Genomic DNA, 15,694 nt, shown 5'->3' with positions numbered 1-15,694 from the left:
AGCTTCTTCACAGCCCAAAGTGGTGTTTGATTGTCCTTCCTTTTCTTGTTTGCATTCCATTGTTACCGGGCAAGTACAAATATCCGTCTTTATGCGCAAAAACCTCAGACAGTCCTTCCACTACGTTGCCTGAGCCCAGCCCTCATCCATCCATCAGCGGTGCCCCAGTCCTGCACCGGGCCCCCCCAAAGCTCCGCTCGCTACCCCCACCCCGCTCTTTGACATAACGCTGTTGTGGCTTTCCGGGCCTTTATGCTGGCTGTTGTCTGAGGCAGATTGAAGACCCTTTGTGTGCGTCAGCCCCTGTCCTGAGTGGCCCGGGAGGAACCTGCTGGGCTGCAAGTGGAGAGACAGGAATGCGCATATGAATGGGCCAGTGTGTGCCGGGCACCTGCTGACAGAGGGACGGTGCGCCTCCATGAGCCTTAGTTCATCAGCGTAATCATCTTGTTCAATTACATGTGCAGCGTGCTGCTGCATTCCCTGCTCATTTACTCAGAAAGAGAGTCTTGTCTCTGCTGCTGTGACTGTTTTGCTGTTTGCTACTGTAGAAAGTGACCCAGCAGCTGCATTGTTTTACTCGTGAATGATGATCACTAGATGCAACTATTTTGCTCTGTCGTTCTATTGTATTCCAACCACATTTCCCTTGTCTGAATAACAGAAGAGAGAGAGCTGCAGGACAAATCTCCCAGCATGAGGAGTATGTAAAAAAAAAAAAAAAAAAAAGAAAAAAGAGAAGAGATGTTTGTATTTCAAGTACTTCCACCCTGCATCTTGTCTATACATGCTATTCACCTATTGTGCTCCGTTTCGAACAGTGTGCATGAATGAAAGCCAATCTGATATTCCAAAGATGTCCGCTTTTGTTGAAGTTTTAACTCTTATCCTGTTCTCCTGAGTGTTTTTTTCTGACCACCTGAACCTTCAACCCTAAAATGTCATTCAAAATATATTATTTCTTTTCTTTGCATTATGGCTTCTGAATGTGTTCCAAGAGTGTCTTTTATTGGTATTTTTTAATTTTACTACACATGATTTTGGTACATTTTCCAGAACACTCACCTCAATATGCCTCAATTAACACTAAATCTCTGACATTAGCTCTTCCCACAGTGTGTTCACCAGCAGCATTTGGCATTTTTTCCACCTCACTCTATGATGACAAAAAATAGAGAAATTAGGGAAAAAAATCATATCACTGTTGCTCGGTTTTAGTTGACATATATGTTTGAATTAGGAATTTTAAACTAATGAAAGCACAATGCAGCTGAGGGACACTGAGAATATCACTAAGAATATATGAGTCATCCACCAATACTAAGCCAGTATAATAGGTGGCTGACTCATCATGAACCCACATCAGTATATTTATGCCAAAAACTACAAACGTTACATAAAAGTGAAATTGCACTTTCAGGATGGGCTCCAGTAGCCTTTTTGTTTGTTATGTGATCTTATAGTCTTAAACCCTCATTCCTCATGCAAAATCCACTTTACTGTCAACTTTACTAACAAAGTCTTGTTCTATACGATTCCCAAAAGAATATTGTCTAAGACTTAGTGTGTGAGCAGCTGAATAGACTGTCATGCATCCTCAAGCCATTGTCAGAAACACCACATAGTCAAAACACACAACATGTAAAACAGACAACATGCAAAATAAAATATGTACACAAAAGCTCAATAGAATGGGTGAAGGATAGTGAAGGAGCACAACAAGTGCAGCTAAAACAGGTGGCACATGGATCTTAAGAGTTCCTTAAGTATTACAGATTCAGCAGATGATACATGTTAAGATGAGTCATTACCATACTCTTGTTTGATGGGACCTAGATATATGATCCCAACAGATTCATTTATTGCCCTCTGACATATATAGTAGAGATTATGGGTTGCTTGTGTGGCCATGCTTTTGAGAAGATTACATCTCCATAATCAATAAAAAGAAACTTATGCATCCAGCCCAGAGTTTAAGAATCCAACTTAGCATCCATCCGAGAAAATGAATTTTCATCATCAAATATATCCTCTGCTTTTGGTGCAAATAACACCGAAATAAAAGCTAACATCTTTGCTGAGCGCTAAACACAATTTGTTGGAGAAAACTTGTCATGGAAACTCATCATGGAGGAGATATATGGGGGAAACTGTGCAAACGGCCAATGCAACTAAGGAAGTTTGCATGTTGTCCAGATATACTTCCATTTCATTCCAGGCATGTAGGGACTGGCTGCAGGAACACGTTATAGCCGACAAATCCCACTGACATGTCCTCCACATGCAAGACTGACAGGGTTGGAGGATCCTAATACGGATAAAAGGAAGTGTCTGTTTTTTATCATCAAAATATTAATCAAATAAATCAAAATGTTGATCAAGGCTTCAAAGAATATTCATCACAAGGTCTTTTATGGCTCTCGGCTTGATCAGGAGATAAGCTCGACATGTCTGACAGTCACGCCGCTGATTGCCTGGGAGAGACGAGCTGCAGCCTGGACTCTTGGCTCTCGTCACCCTCTGACCTGGAAAGTGGGAGCGTAAGATCTGCGACATCACTTCAATCATCAGACAACATGCTGCTTTGAAGTGGGAGTGGACCTAAATTGGATTATGCAGGATCTCCGAGGAGCAGCTCCCGTAGATTTGATTATAGCAAGACCCCTCCGCCTCCCCCGACACACACACACACACACACACACACTCCTACCTACCCAATGCAGATGAGACAATATGGGGCGGTCCTCCATGCCAGTGTCTGGAACTCCACTCCTTAATGTGTGCCCATCTGCCAGCCATTTACCTGATTACTTCAGGAGAACTCGGGCTCTGCCAGTGCAGCTGGGAGACCAGGGAATGGCTCTAGTCTTGTACAGGTGGACACAAGGACCAGACCCATTTATCCATGCAAACACACCTTCAGGTATTACTTGTCGACAATGCAACCAAAACAAAGAAAACCGACATATGGCACAATAAAACACGATGAGCTTTAGGATACACTGTGGAATATGACTTTGAATTATTTTTTTGTGTTACGAAATATACAGAGAAATACTCAGTAACAGTCATTTTTTGTTGTTTATTAGATTTTGTCCGCTTGAGAACAATTCTCAAACTGAAGATGTAGGCACACAGGACAAGATGTTCCCATCATACATAGTTCAGTCTTTCTTAAATCTCTGGCAGCAGCAACAGAGTAAAGCCCTGTTTAAAATAGAGTTGTAGCACTGACTTCAAATACTCCACACTAGCATGGCACACACAGACCACCTTCTATTTTTGAGGGGAATAACATCCAGTCCTGGTTTAACTTGGGCTCATTATGGTGGAAGTGGGTTCCAGGGCCAGGAAGTTTCATTGCTTTCCAAATAAATCTCACTAAACAGAGCTGTAATCCAAATTCCTCGTCTTGTGGAGTCCTCCCTAAGTCCTCACATTACTTGAAAGCTTTCAAAAGCTATAGGCATGAAAATCACAGGTCACATTCTGAGAAATACAGCACGAAACATCCTGGAGATCACTGGCAGTAACATCTCTATTGACAATACGCTGCTTTAGTAGCATAGCCGTTTGAAAGAAAACAAAGAGGGTGAAAGGAGGTCTTTATTTTTTTTCCAACGGAGCTGCTCATTTTCACCCAACACGAGCCAGTTTCTGATTGCTTTTCCACATAAAGGGGGCAAGCAGTTCTCAAATTCAAACCAGCTCATGAAAAAAATATCAAAAAAGACTGAGGCCCTTTAACATTCCTCCAGTTTTACCCAGTGACACATAGGGTTTTCATTAACTTGCTCACTGCAAGCAAATCTAAGACATCAACTTTGATTATATTACATAGAACCTGGCAGAGGAACAGTCGGTGGGTGCTGTGATTGGGTGTGATAGCCTGAGCGCCAGTCGAAATTAGTGGGCTAATTCAAATAGCAGAATATGCTTTGTTTTTCATGCCATTTGAAAAAAGCAAACAAACAAACGATATCTACCAACCGATGGAAAAAAAGGCTGAGCAATTAATATCGCTGACATGGGGCATTCAAGTCGGGTGGTTTTAGCAACAGCTCTTTAGCTGCGTGGAAGGAGGTGCTTGTCACTGAGTGTAAACAGCTCTCTTGGCCTGGTTCTCGGAGCTGAACCCCCCCAGCCCCCCAACCCACCCCATCTCCTTGTGCAGTGTGGCGTCAGCTGCAATGAGCTCCAGATGTGGCCTGGCACCCCTCCAGTCACGGCACTGGATGTGGTTTGAAGGTTGCAATGGAAACACCACCCACCAGCGGACCCAATGAAAGTTCCTCAGACTGCAGCGAGCGGTTTCTGTCGCGAGCGCACATTTACGCCGACTGCGGAGACGACTGGGGACGAGAGACAGGGTATCTGTCTCTGGGCGCGCATGTGTTACTCATTCAGCCTGCTTTGAATGAGAAAGTATGTGAGACATAGTTGAAAGTCTTCCCATCCGTTTGAGCAGATACTGAAACATCAACATCATTCATTCGCCCCCAGGCTTCCATCCTTTCTGGTCTCTCTGCATGTAAATATTTGTGTCCTGCTTTTGATAACCTGAGAGAGCATGAATCATCTCAATCAGATTAGTAAGAGAGAGAGAAGCTCATAACTTGGGTATTCCTTTTAAATTAAAGTTTAGACTAATCACAGTAGTATTCCTACAAAACAATTTTCTTTAGAATGACCTATGAAGCGCGTTGAGGTGTTAGGGAAACTATTATTTAATTGTGCTAAATGTTCCCTCACAGGCCAAAATGACACACATAAAGCGGTATCTGAAACAGCAGTTAAAACAAATTAGGAGCCAGAGTTTCCAGATTAATGGACCATGTGCTTAAAGCTGCCAGTTGCCTGGTTTGATGTCATTACCCCTCCAAAAATGGAAAGACTGTCAACCATCAGCATTCGCTCTAGCCAGTTTAGAAATAGTAGACATGCTTTTGCCAGCAACAGTAGATACTAAGAGACAGCACCTTTCTTACTGGTCATCCAGAAAGTTACCACACCTAGAGGGCATGTTGAAGCAAAGTGGTAAAATGGACAAAGTGACTTTTTTTTGACAGAATCCATGTCGAATGTCTCAGTTGTTGCTTGCAAGAATGTAGGCTGAGACGCCACCAACTTCTCTAACAGACAAATTAGAACATGTCAGGTCTAATGATACTGATGTGCCAAGATGAACTGGTTTTATTAGTAGTCCTTGGGAACAATGGAAAGTTTGCTGCTCTGTATTGCTTAATACCAACAGTCTTAACTGCCAAGAACAGTGGCACATATCATTTGGCACCCTGGTGTTGCCTAACCATGATGCCTTGCCATCAGCTGTGACAGCTACACTGAGGCCTTTCCCTCTTTCCAACAGTTCCTCTGTTTAGTGTTCCAGCAGAGCGCTGGGAGGACTGAATGAGGTCAATCCATGGGAGCTGCCAGCTTTATTTTTTTTTTTTCACATGGTCTATTAGCATAGCAGCCTGTGAAAATTGCAGACAGACCTGATGACTAGGAAAACCAATTGCTGCTTGTAAAACAATGGCTCCCCCTGCAGGTTGAGACCAGCTGCATCGGAGTAAAAAATATATCCAGGATCACTCTAAAGCTGCAATGCAAAATTTAACAGCGAACCAAAGGCAGGCAAGATGCCGGCCTCTTGTTTAAACACAATTTGCTTTCTCACACTCGTCCCATGTTGCAAAGCAATCAATGATTAATGCTCTCCAAAGCTATTTTGGGTAGAGTGTAAGAGGCAGAGCGAATGCACTGTGGGATTGCCTGGGAGGACCGAACGACATCAACCCAGGAAGCCATCATCCTTTATGCACCTGTAAGCAGCTGGTGAGACACTGAGCATTCTTTCAGATGCTATGTGGCTCCATATGTTGGAGCTAAAACATAAATACCCACTGTCCCACTGCTGATACACTTGAGGAAACAGAAAACACAAATTCACTTAAGACTTTTATTTCTATTCATTTTGTTCCTTTATGAATCAATTCATACACATATTGTTCATGTAAGTGGAGTAATTCCCAAAGAGTTAAGCACACAAAGAGTCAGGACTCTGTGCCTTTTGACCTCGACTGCAGCTCCGTCCCATAAATCACCTAGTCAACTAGTAGCTGAATCTTTATGCCTGCTCCTCCCTTGCAGACTTGCAGTGAACTTGGGAATCTGTTTATGTGGCAGCCCAACGCACCCCACAGAAAAATCATTAACAAACGCACAATACAGCTCAGTGTGCCTGCACATTGTTTGTCAATGTCTGGACACTGGGATTCAGCCAGTAACACCACCTTTAAAAAACGGCAACGTGGGACTGGGAGGAATATTCATTTCATTCTCCCACAGAAATCGATCACATCTGTTCACTACTCAGCTCGCAAACACAACCTAAGCATTTTCAGTTGCCATTCTCTAACACATAAGCTGAAATACTGTTGCTCTGTTTTCATGTGAAGGGCCTTTTCATGATGGTCAATGATCAAGAAACATTTGAAAATGGCTGCCATCTTTACCTCTTGAACATGGCATTATCCTTCATTTCACCACCAATTTCAACTGTATTAATGCACTACTGTATGCACCATGGCCACAGTATTCCTTTTGTGAGTCATCTGGTACAAAAGTGCAGCAGCAACCAACCTTAGACCTTGTAGGTATTTGGCAAGTTTTCCACATTTCTGTGGTGTAGGAGTTATGTTTATTACACAAGCAGTAAACTAAGGAGAAATCAATAACGCAATGAGGCTCATGGTGTTAAGGTTATAAATGGTGGTGTGTACCCAGTTCCTTTCCACGGCACACAGATGAGGCTCGGTTGTGGAGAAAAAGCAGCCAAATTTACCACTGACAGCATCCCAGTCAATCTGGGTGTAATCACGACCGGAGTAGACCTCGCCTGCTGTTACAGTCCATTTTGAGATCACATCATTTGTTTGGTCTCGCTCAATACAGACTCCCAATGTGTCTCCCGTCACCGTGGTGGTTTTAAGAGATCCTGCAGGGGACCCTCGGGTGCCAGCTGGTAGGGCAGCTGCAGCTTCTTGTTCACCTGGCTCCGGAGGGACGGGCAGCGCTCAACAAGCAGCTCACACACCCGTTCATGACCCCGTTCTGCAGCCTGCTCATCCAACACACACAGGCACCAGTGAAATGATGATCAAAATACTTCTCTGCAAAGGTTTTATTGTGATATTGCTATTGCTGTCGTGCTGCAGCCACAGTAGGCCTACCTTATGTAAGGGGGACGCTCCGTCGTCATCACAGAGCAGTGGATCTGCCCTGTAGCGCAGCAGGAGTCTAACCACATCCAGATGACCGCAGTAAGCTGATCGATGGAGTGGCGTGGCACCGCCTGGCGTCTGGGGAGAGGCACAAGCACCGCTCTCTAGAAGAAACTCGCATACAGCAAGACGATCGCTGCGGCTTGCATAGTGCTGAAACAAAAACACACAAAATGACTCAGGAAGTTAGATCCAGTAGTACAGCAGACACTGTCAAACATCTAGACACCTTCCCAGTATCCTCACCAAAGCAGTGTATCTGGCTGAGTCTCTCAGGTTCGGGTCTGTGCCTCTCTGGACCAACGACTTGACCCTCTCCAAGTCCCCATCCATCGCAGCAGACCAGATACCTGCATGTGTGAATGACAGTTTAGTTATCACAACAAAGCAGTGTACTCCACTCATTAACTCAAAAGTGAAATGACTCTGCTACTGTGTGCATTGGGAGGAAGTCCAGTGTGTCATGAATGATAAAGAGGTAATGTTAAAATGAACAAGTTTACTGATGACACAGGCCACCTGAACACACCATGACTGACAACCTCAGCTGGCTTGTATGGATGCTAACCTCTTTCAAAGTCCATTTCATTCAACGTCTGGTGAACACTAGGTGAGGAAACTTGATGGGAACAGCACGAACAATGCTCTCGATCAGACGCCATGGTGTAACTGACAAAAACAGGGCGAAAATAGACCTAAATTGAAGCTGGGCGTGAGTTTTAAGTGTAAAAGTAGCTGCTTATGTTGGGGATAGTGTGGTTTCCGGGTTTCTTCTTCTACCTTTACTATTTTCAGTGGGCGGCAACTTGCTGGTGCATTACCACCACCAACTGGACTAGCTTGCCGACACCCAAGTCATACATGAAGTTGGGAAGACAATAAATGCATAAAGTAACAGAATGTAACGTTAAAAACAACGCGGGCAGTTCTGATATAAGCATAAAATCCGAATAAAAAATCATTGTCTCCGGTTATTCGTGATAGCAAACGTGTGCACCGGTCTGCAGATCCTTTTGCGATCCGACGTATGAAACGAACGTACCTTCTGTATCGATGCTGCCTTCAGGAGCTCCCCGCGGTCGGACGTCGTAGAGTCTTGTCGCGTATTCATGCCTGTATGATTCATGCGCGTGTCTGTAAAAATAATAACACAGTGGACTCTGTAACAAAACTGTATTTTGGCGGCTGTTGCTTTATTTTAGAAATAAAGTGTCACAGAGCTCATTTGTGCTGCAGCGGTAGAAGGAAGAAGAAAATGCGCATGAGGCTTTTAATTAATGTTTTGTTATTTATTATCTAGAAGTTGTTGCATACATCACTTTACCACCAATTGTTGGTTGTTGGCTCTCATGCTCTCTGTCATCTGAACGTTACACATTGGCAACTCGGGTATCGTTCAAACTTTCTCAGTCGCCTTTACCATACGCTCTAGTAGCAATTGTTGTATTTGCGACAGCACCTGAAGGCAGCATCAGTCTCGTGTTGTTGTCTGGTGCAGCTAGCTAGCCAGCTTGATCCCCGGCAAGCAAGGGTTAGCTAGCAAGGGTTAGCTAGCAAACGTTACGTTTTCATTGAAATTGTAACAAGCTACTCACAGCCAAAGCGCCTAAAGAATGAGAAGAGTTACCTTATTTGTTAACGGGACGTCTAAAAATGGCAAGGTGCGTAAGTAGTTTGCTAGTTTGCGAAATGTAGCTTGGGCCGCAGAATGACTGGCCTATTCTACAGAGCAGACGCGTTTCATTGTACACTTCATAACTGTTATAAACAATATTAAGTGAAGTTTAATGCTGCCAACAGATTATGTTGTTTACAAATATGTTGGTTTTAAAAGGCATATTTTCACATGGCCTGTCCATAAACGTAGCTGCTCCTTCTTGCAACGCTAACTTAACCAATCAGTAATATTATAGTAAACAGGAATGACCCATTGTGTTTCAGAGTTTGTCAGATTCAGACAAAACCCCAATGTCATTTTCTCTTCTCCTTTTAGGTTGTAGCAGTGTACGGGACCTTGTCTGACCTATTATCGGTAGCAAGCAATAAGTTAGGAATCAGAGCCTCCTGTTTATACAATGGAAAGGGTGGTCTCATAGATGACATTGCCCTCATCAGGTAACCTAAACATAGAGGATGATTAATATGTTGCTAAGCACATTATGAGCATATTCACTCATTGTGTGTCTGTCCTTTTTACAGAGATGACGACGTGCTGTATGTCTCAGAGGGAGATCCATTTATTGGTGAGTGTTGTCATCATCTTTTCTCCTGGTCTGCTTGAAAATAACTCACTTGAGTCCAATGAATAATGAAAGAATGCAGATCTCAGAGTCTTTTGCTCTTCATCTTCTTTCATTTCAGACCCTCAGAATGAAGTCAAGGTTACATCCGATCACCCTGGAGCACACACTGATTGGTTGACCCTCAATATTGGTGGTCGTATCTTCACCACCACCAGGTAAGTGTGGTCCTAATCACTGTGCTCACTGTAAACTTAGGATTCTGGTTCCACGGTAATTACGTCTGTTCATGGGATCGATTTTGTTCCTCTTTAGTTATCTTGGCCCTCATAAGAACTTTTCTATCTCGTGTGCAGGAGCACCTTGGTCAGCAAGGAGCCAGAGAGTATGCTTGCCCACATGTTCAGAGAGAAGGGTAAGTTACTACTAGACTACAGAGCTGACCAGCCAATCAGTAATCTTTTTTTTTTTTCTGTGACCCATCTGTTAGAACGGGTCACGTGAGCCTCTACCTTTGCTCTAGATGTGTGGGGGAACAAGCAGGACGAGCATGGGGCTTACCTAATCGACCGCAGCCCCGAATACTTTGAGCCTATTCTCAACTACTTGAGACACGGTCAGCTCATTGTCAATGAAGGCATCAATATACGGGGTAAGTCTGGCCTTTTTTACTTCTACAGTCTTGCATGCCTAGTCCTGAGACTTGATCACACTCACAGAAGTCTGCTGAATTCATCTGATCAGACTCACTGAATGAAGTCACCCCTGTGGTTTATGCCACAGTAATTCCTTGATAAAAAATTGAAAATGAGTCCAGGTTGGTAGCACTGTCTGAACTGTCTTGCAGGTGTCCTAGAGGAGGCTCGCTTCTTTGGAATTGAGCAGCTTGCAGAACAGCTGGAAGTAGCAATAAAGGTAATCTGAAGTGTGGAAGATGGGTAATATGCATTAGTAATGTGAATACTCCCTTGACTGTTTGTTGACTTGCCACATGATTGTTTTTTTTAAACCAGAACTCGCAGCCACCTGAAGACCACTCTCCCATTTCCCGAAAGGAGTTTGTTCGTTTTCTACTGGCCACACCCACCAAGTCAGAGCTCCGTTGCCAGGTACAGCTGGTGGAAGATAAGACTTGACACCAAATACAATGTCTACCATGATAACATCAGGCCGAGTTAATGATTGACACTTTTGATTACCGTTTTTAGGGTCTTAATTTCAGCGGGGCTGATCTCTCTCGGCTCGACCTGCGCTACATCAATTTCAAGATGGCAAACCTCAGCCGCTGCAACCTGACACATGCCAACCTATGCTGTTCCAATCTGGAGCGGGCCGATCTGTCTGGGGCCAACCTGGATGTGAGTCTGAAAACTCTTTCCTCGCCACCACTGAATAATTCATTCATACCAGCAGACATGCACCAAGTGGGGAATGCACTCTTAAAGTGGTTCATTTAAGGCAAGAGAACAGTTCTGTCTGTCATTTTTGTGGTGCGGCACACACAAACTTTTTTTTATTTTTAATTCCTGGCCTTCCTCCTGGTGAACAACTGCTATTGTTTTTGGTATTTGGCCACTTCACACCTCCTGCCTTCTCATCGGCGTGGAGGAAGTCATTCTATTCTTGACCTGCACTCGTTTCCCATTAACTGGACAAACTTGATCACTCAAGGCACACATCTACTCTCAAATTCACTCCATATTGTCAAAATATGTTAACAACCAAGCAGCCTGTTATTTTGTCCTCTGCCTGATGACATCGCTGGGAAGCAGAATCCGCTGTAGGGGGTTGCTTAATATTTCCAGATACAGAAAGACACTGTGAATACTGATGATGTTTGGTTTCTCTGCTGAAGGGTGCAAACTTACAAGGGGTGAAGATGCTCTGTTCCAATGCCGAGGGGGCTTCTCTCAAAGGATGCAATTTTGAGGATCCATCTGGACTGAAGGCCAACCTGGAGGGTAAATCCATCACATTGCTTAATTTAGGAGGAGGTGGTCCCACAGTTATAACCTTGTTTTAAGCAAAATGTTGTTGTAATTAGGTGCTAATCTGAAAGGAGTTGACATGGAAGGAAGCCAGATGACCGGTATCAACCTGCGTGTGGCCACTCTCAAAAATGCCAAGCTGAAGAACTGTAACCTGCGGGGCGCCACTTTAGCAGGGACTGATCTCGAGGTAAGTTGAGGCTATCAGAGGGGATTATGTTGATAAACCCTTATTTAACCAGGCAGGTTGACTCAGAAGACATTCTTATTTACAGCAACCTCCTGGGGAGTAGCTGCAGGGAACAAAAAGGATTAAACAAAGTAGATCTGAATAAATTGGATTATAGATTTTGCGATATCTTTGTGTTTGTGAACCCTGATGTTTACCAGAAACAACTTCACCAAAGATGGCTCAGAAGCAATATCCCCAATATTAAGTTACGCAAGGTTGAACGCAACAATGTCTTTCCCAAGGCCCAGGGGCAACAGAAAAAACTATCTTTATTAACTCTGGTGCAATATATTAGTATGCGCTATCCCTGTTAAATAAATAACCAATTAATACAATGGATAACATGGATTTAATTTTAGTATCTTTATTGGAATTGAATGGCTTTTCTGCCTTAGGTTGTCCTGTTTAAGAGGTTCATTTCAGGAATGAATGGAAGTGTTCCAATCAATTTTAGGATGTGGAAAAAACCTGAATTTATTTTGTTGCATATCTGACAATTTAAACTTGGCGTCACCATGACTGAAAGGCAGGCCTGGGCCCCCTCTGTGCAGGAGGTGGAGGAAAATAAACTTCTATTAAACCAGAGATGAGACAGATATTTTTACCAGTCAAACAAAGCTAGCCCTAAACTGCTCGTGCCTTGCAGTCAGCAAACACTGCATGACAAATAACAGGTACAAAACCCTAAAAAACTCTTTTTAACCGGAAATTTCTGTTTAAAAAAAGTAATTGGAAATTTTGGCTGTAGGTTTTAGCTAGAGGGCTTTAGGGTGGACTTTCCCTTGATGAGTGCATATCAGCCTAACCGCTCCTTCATACTGAGGAATAGTTTGTTGAACCAAAGGTTAACTTTGTGTATTTCAGTGGTAATTCTCATACTCAATTTTCATTTCTTCATTTCTCTGGCATAAAATGACATTGTGTTTTTTGGCCCCGGTACCTTGGCAGGAAACATTGTCTGTGAAGCTGTAAATATCCTTCCAACCACTTCAGTGCAACATTCATAATAGAATACGCTAAAGTTTAAATTTTAAGGCAGAAGTGGCTTGTAAGGCATAGTTGCAGTAAGTGCTCATTTATTGAATTGAGCCCCACGGAGAGATATATTTTAGGCGCTCTCTGTATGTTCCCAGTGGAATGGAAATGATTCATTGAAAAGCTTGTGGTATGTGCAGTGGAAAATATTGACAGCCTTTCAGAAAGCCTTTTCTCCAGTTACGTTGCAACTTTTAAAGCAAGGTGGGTCTGTGAGCATATTGCACAGGAGTCCATCTGAGTGCCCTAACTAATTAAATCCATTTAATCCCGGTTTATCATTTTGTCCCTGCTTGCTTTTTGCAGAACTGTGACCTGTCCGGCTGTGATCTACAAGAAGCCAACCTGAGAGGGTCCAACGTGAAAGGAGCCATATTTGAAGAGATGCTGACGCCGCTACACATGTCGCAGAGCGTCAGATAACTCCAGCACACCCCCGCAAGTTCAGTCTGGGCCCCAGCTGGCTTCTTTAATGCTTGGCTCCTCTACTCTCTAGTCAGCCTATCCCACTTCCCCACTTACTATCAATCTCTCTGTACCTGTTGGCAGTACAGGTCGTTGTATGCACATCCCTGGCATTCCCCCTATATTATGTTAGCTTTAAATATCTTGCACTAGAGTTTATCCAGGGTTATCCATGTATGTTTTTACGGTAGGATATGTTTAAATGTTCAACTGCGTCTGCATTCGTCACCAAAACAAAGTAATATTCCTAGTGTATGTAAAGATGTCTGGATGCAATCCAGTAACTATGTTCATTTAATGTTTTACGTAGTTTATATTCATTTCGTATTACTTGACACATTACTGGGAGGCAAAGATTATCGGATTATCTGTGTGCAGTAAAGTTCAATGTAACGAGCTTCACTCGATGCTGCAGAAATGAAGGGGTCCAGTTACCAATAAGTGTGTAACTGTATGTTCTTCTCAAACTATGTAATTTATTTTTGCTGGAGACAATGTGTTGAAAGGAAGCGATGCAAGCCAAAGCCATACAATAGCACAGTCTGAATGGCTAAAAGTGCTGTTAGCGCACCGCAAAACTATGCTACAGGACTAGTTTTCAGCACAACTTGTGTATGCAATACATCATTTACAGCTGTGAGTTTTCTCCTTTCCTACTTTTGAATATAGCTTACTTGAAAAGCTTTCCCTCGTTTTGCGCTCTGTGAATCTACCTCTTTTTTTACCCTGTGTATGACTGATCTATAATTGCATGCATTTCACTGTGGCTTTGCTTATTGTCAAGTATGTATATGTTACTCATTATTCCTTATACCTAAATATGAGCAAATAATCCAACTCTTTGTGCTTTTAACGGAAGGCAGTGTTAATGTGAGATGTTAATTTTGTCAGTCATGTTCCACCCAGTCGGGAGAAGTGTGATTGCCTGGAAACATGCTCCATGTAAAGCATTTAATCACTCTTTCAACTCCCGCTTTGCACAGATGTGTTGAAATTGTAACACGTTATACCTTTTCACCAAAAATGTATGGTGCTTGTAATCTAATGTAAATCAAATCCAGTGCTTCCAAAACATCCAAAAGTCATTGGAGTCGTCAGATGTTGTAACTTGTTGCTGCACTGTGTTTGTCAAGGAACAATCTCATTTCAGTTCTTGCTGGAAAGCGTCTGTTTGCATGTTCGAAGAGCTGTACTCGTCCTGGACTGGTGAAGTTTCTCTAGCTGTAGCTCCAAGCTTTTCAGATGCAATATTATTCACTCAGTTCAATACTAGGTACCCTGCCTGTGAGAATGAACGATGAAGGCAATCATGTAGTGTGTTTCACCTTGAGTGTGAAAATCAATGTAAGAGCTACGGTTATTTATTTTGATACATCTTACCTGATATGGGGCAAAGGTTAGTTTCTTTAAGACAGGGTGTGGTGTAGTCCTCCCTGTCTATAATTATTGCACTTGACCACGGAAATATATTTCCATAAATGACTGTTATAAATAAACTGCTATGAAGATGAATAAGTTTGTCATCTGTCGTCATTATTGTGTGTCTTAGTTGCAAATAAATTAGTATCTATTGTACCTCTCTAGATACATATCGAGGGCTTGGAGGGGCGTAAGTGCGATTTTGGGTGAATATGAGTATTATATATCAGTTGAAAGGTCTCAGTGAGATCTTTTCAGTGCCAAAAGGACACAACTGAAATCATGACCCATAAGTTTTAATTAAACAAAAACTGAAAGCCGTAACAGTAAAAGTAGGGTTTTGTTTGCTGCCAAAAGGGCGTAACAACACTTACGCCCTTTTGACACCTAGCAAAACCTCACTTTTGACACTGAACAAGCATCGTGGGTAGAGGATTCTAACAGCACTTAGGTCAACTCAAAATGCATGCTGACGTAAGTAATGCTAGCATGGCAGCATGATCACATCATTTTTAGTATCCTATTCATATCCTAATTAATATTCTAGGTCAATGTTAGATTAATGTAAATATGTTAATATTTCCATGAACTACTTATAGCCTATAGATTCAAAATGTTATTTTATAATGTTAGGAGTGTGAACTGGTCAAGATGAGCTCTGGTAGTAAGACTGCTGGTAGCTGAAGTTATCCCTCAGTGTTATGAGGAGTTTTACAGGTCTTTGAATGTGTCCCAGGACACATCAATAAGTGATGTGTCCTGGGACACATTCAAAAATGTATTATACTAGCAAAAGAAAAAAAAAGTAGTAGTTTAGAATCAAAAGTAGTTTCTTATGTCTATAGAGGTTTATTAAAAAGGTTTATTAAAAGTTTTTAACAAAACATGTATCAATCAATTTGATATGTTCCATTTAGCCTACAATTTTAAAGGCCTTGGTGAAAGTTGCTGAGCATTACTTCAAGATAAAGATATTCATTCTGATCTTGTTTTATATTTCAGTGTTGATTGAAGTGTAATTGCTAGATT

General features: G+C 42.5%; 2 protein-coding genes across 2 annotated transcripts; one reads left to right on the top strand and one right to left on the bottom strand.

Annotated features, from left to right (window-relative positions):
• Nucleotides 1-5,746: 5,746 nt before the first annotated feature.
• Nucleotides 5,747-8,237, bottom strand: ankrd39 (ankyrin repeat domain 39). Its single transcript, XM_071920439.2, has 4 exons — nt 7,855-8,237; nt 7,533-7,636; nt 7,236-7,439; nt 5,747-7,123 (listed from the first exon to the last, which is right to left on the bottom strand). Exons 1-4 carry the CDS (start codon nt 7,946-7,948, stop codon nt 6,977-6,979), a joined length of 549 nt encoding a protein of 182 aa, XP_071776540.1. The 5' UTR covers nt 7,949-8,237; the 3' UTR covers nt 5,747-6,976.
• A 524-nt stretch (nt 8,238-8,761) lies between these two features.
• Nucleotides 8,762-14,752, top strand: kctd9a (potassium channel tetramerization domain containing 9a). The gene is made up of 12 exons (XM_071920428.2): nt 8,762-8,947; nt 9,280-9,401; nt 9,486-9,529; nt 9,648-9,744; nt 9,883-9,941; nt 10,050-10,178; nt 10,374-10,441; nt 10,540-10,635; nt 10,735-10,884; nt 11,382-11,487; nt 11,571-11,704; nt 13,088-14,752. The coding sequence occupies exons 1-12, from the start codon at nt 8,900-8,902 to the stop codon at nt 13,202-13,204; spliced, it is 1,170 nt and encodes a 389-aa protein (XP_071776529.1). The 5' UTR covers nt 8,762-8,899; the 3' UTR covers nt 13,205-14,752.
• Nucleotides 14,753-15,694: the final 942 nt, after the last annotated feature.

Source organism: Centroberyx gerrardi, chromosome 8, assembly GCF_048128805.1.
Source record: "Centroberyx gerrardi isolate f3 chromosome 8, fCenGer3.hap1.cur.20231027, whole genome shotgun sequence".
Taxonomy (NCBI): Eukaryota; Metazoa; Chordata; class Actinopteri; order Beryciformes; family Berycidae; genus Centroberyx; species Centroberyx gerrardi.
Note: the sequence above shows the minus strand (reverse complement) of the source record. Positions and strands in the feature narration are given on the sequence as shown.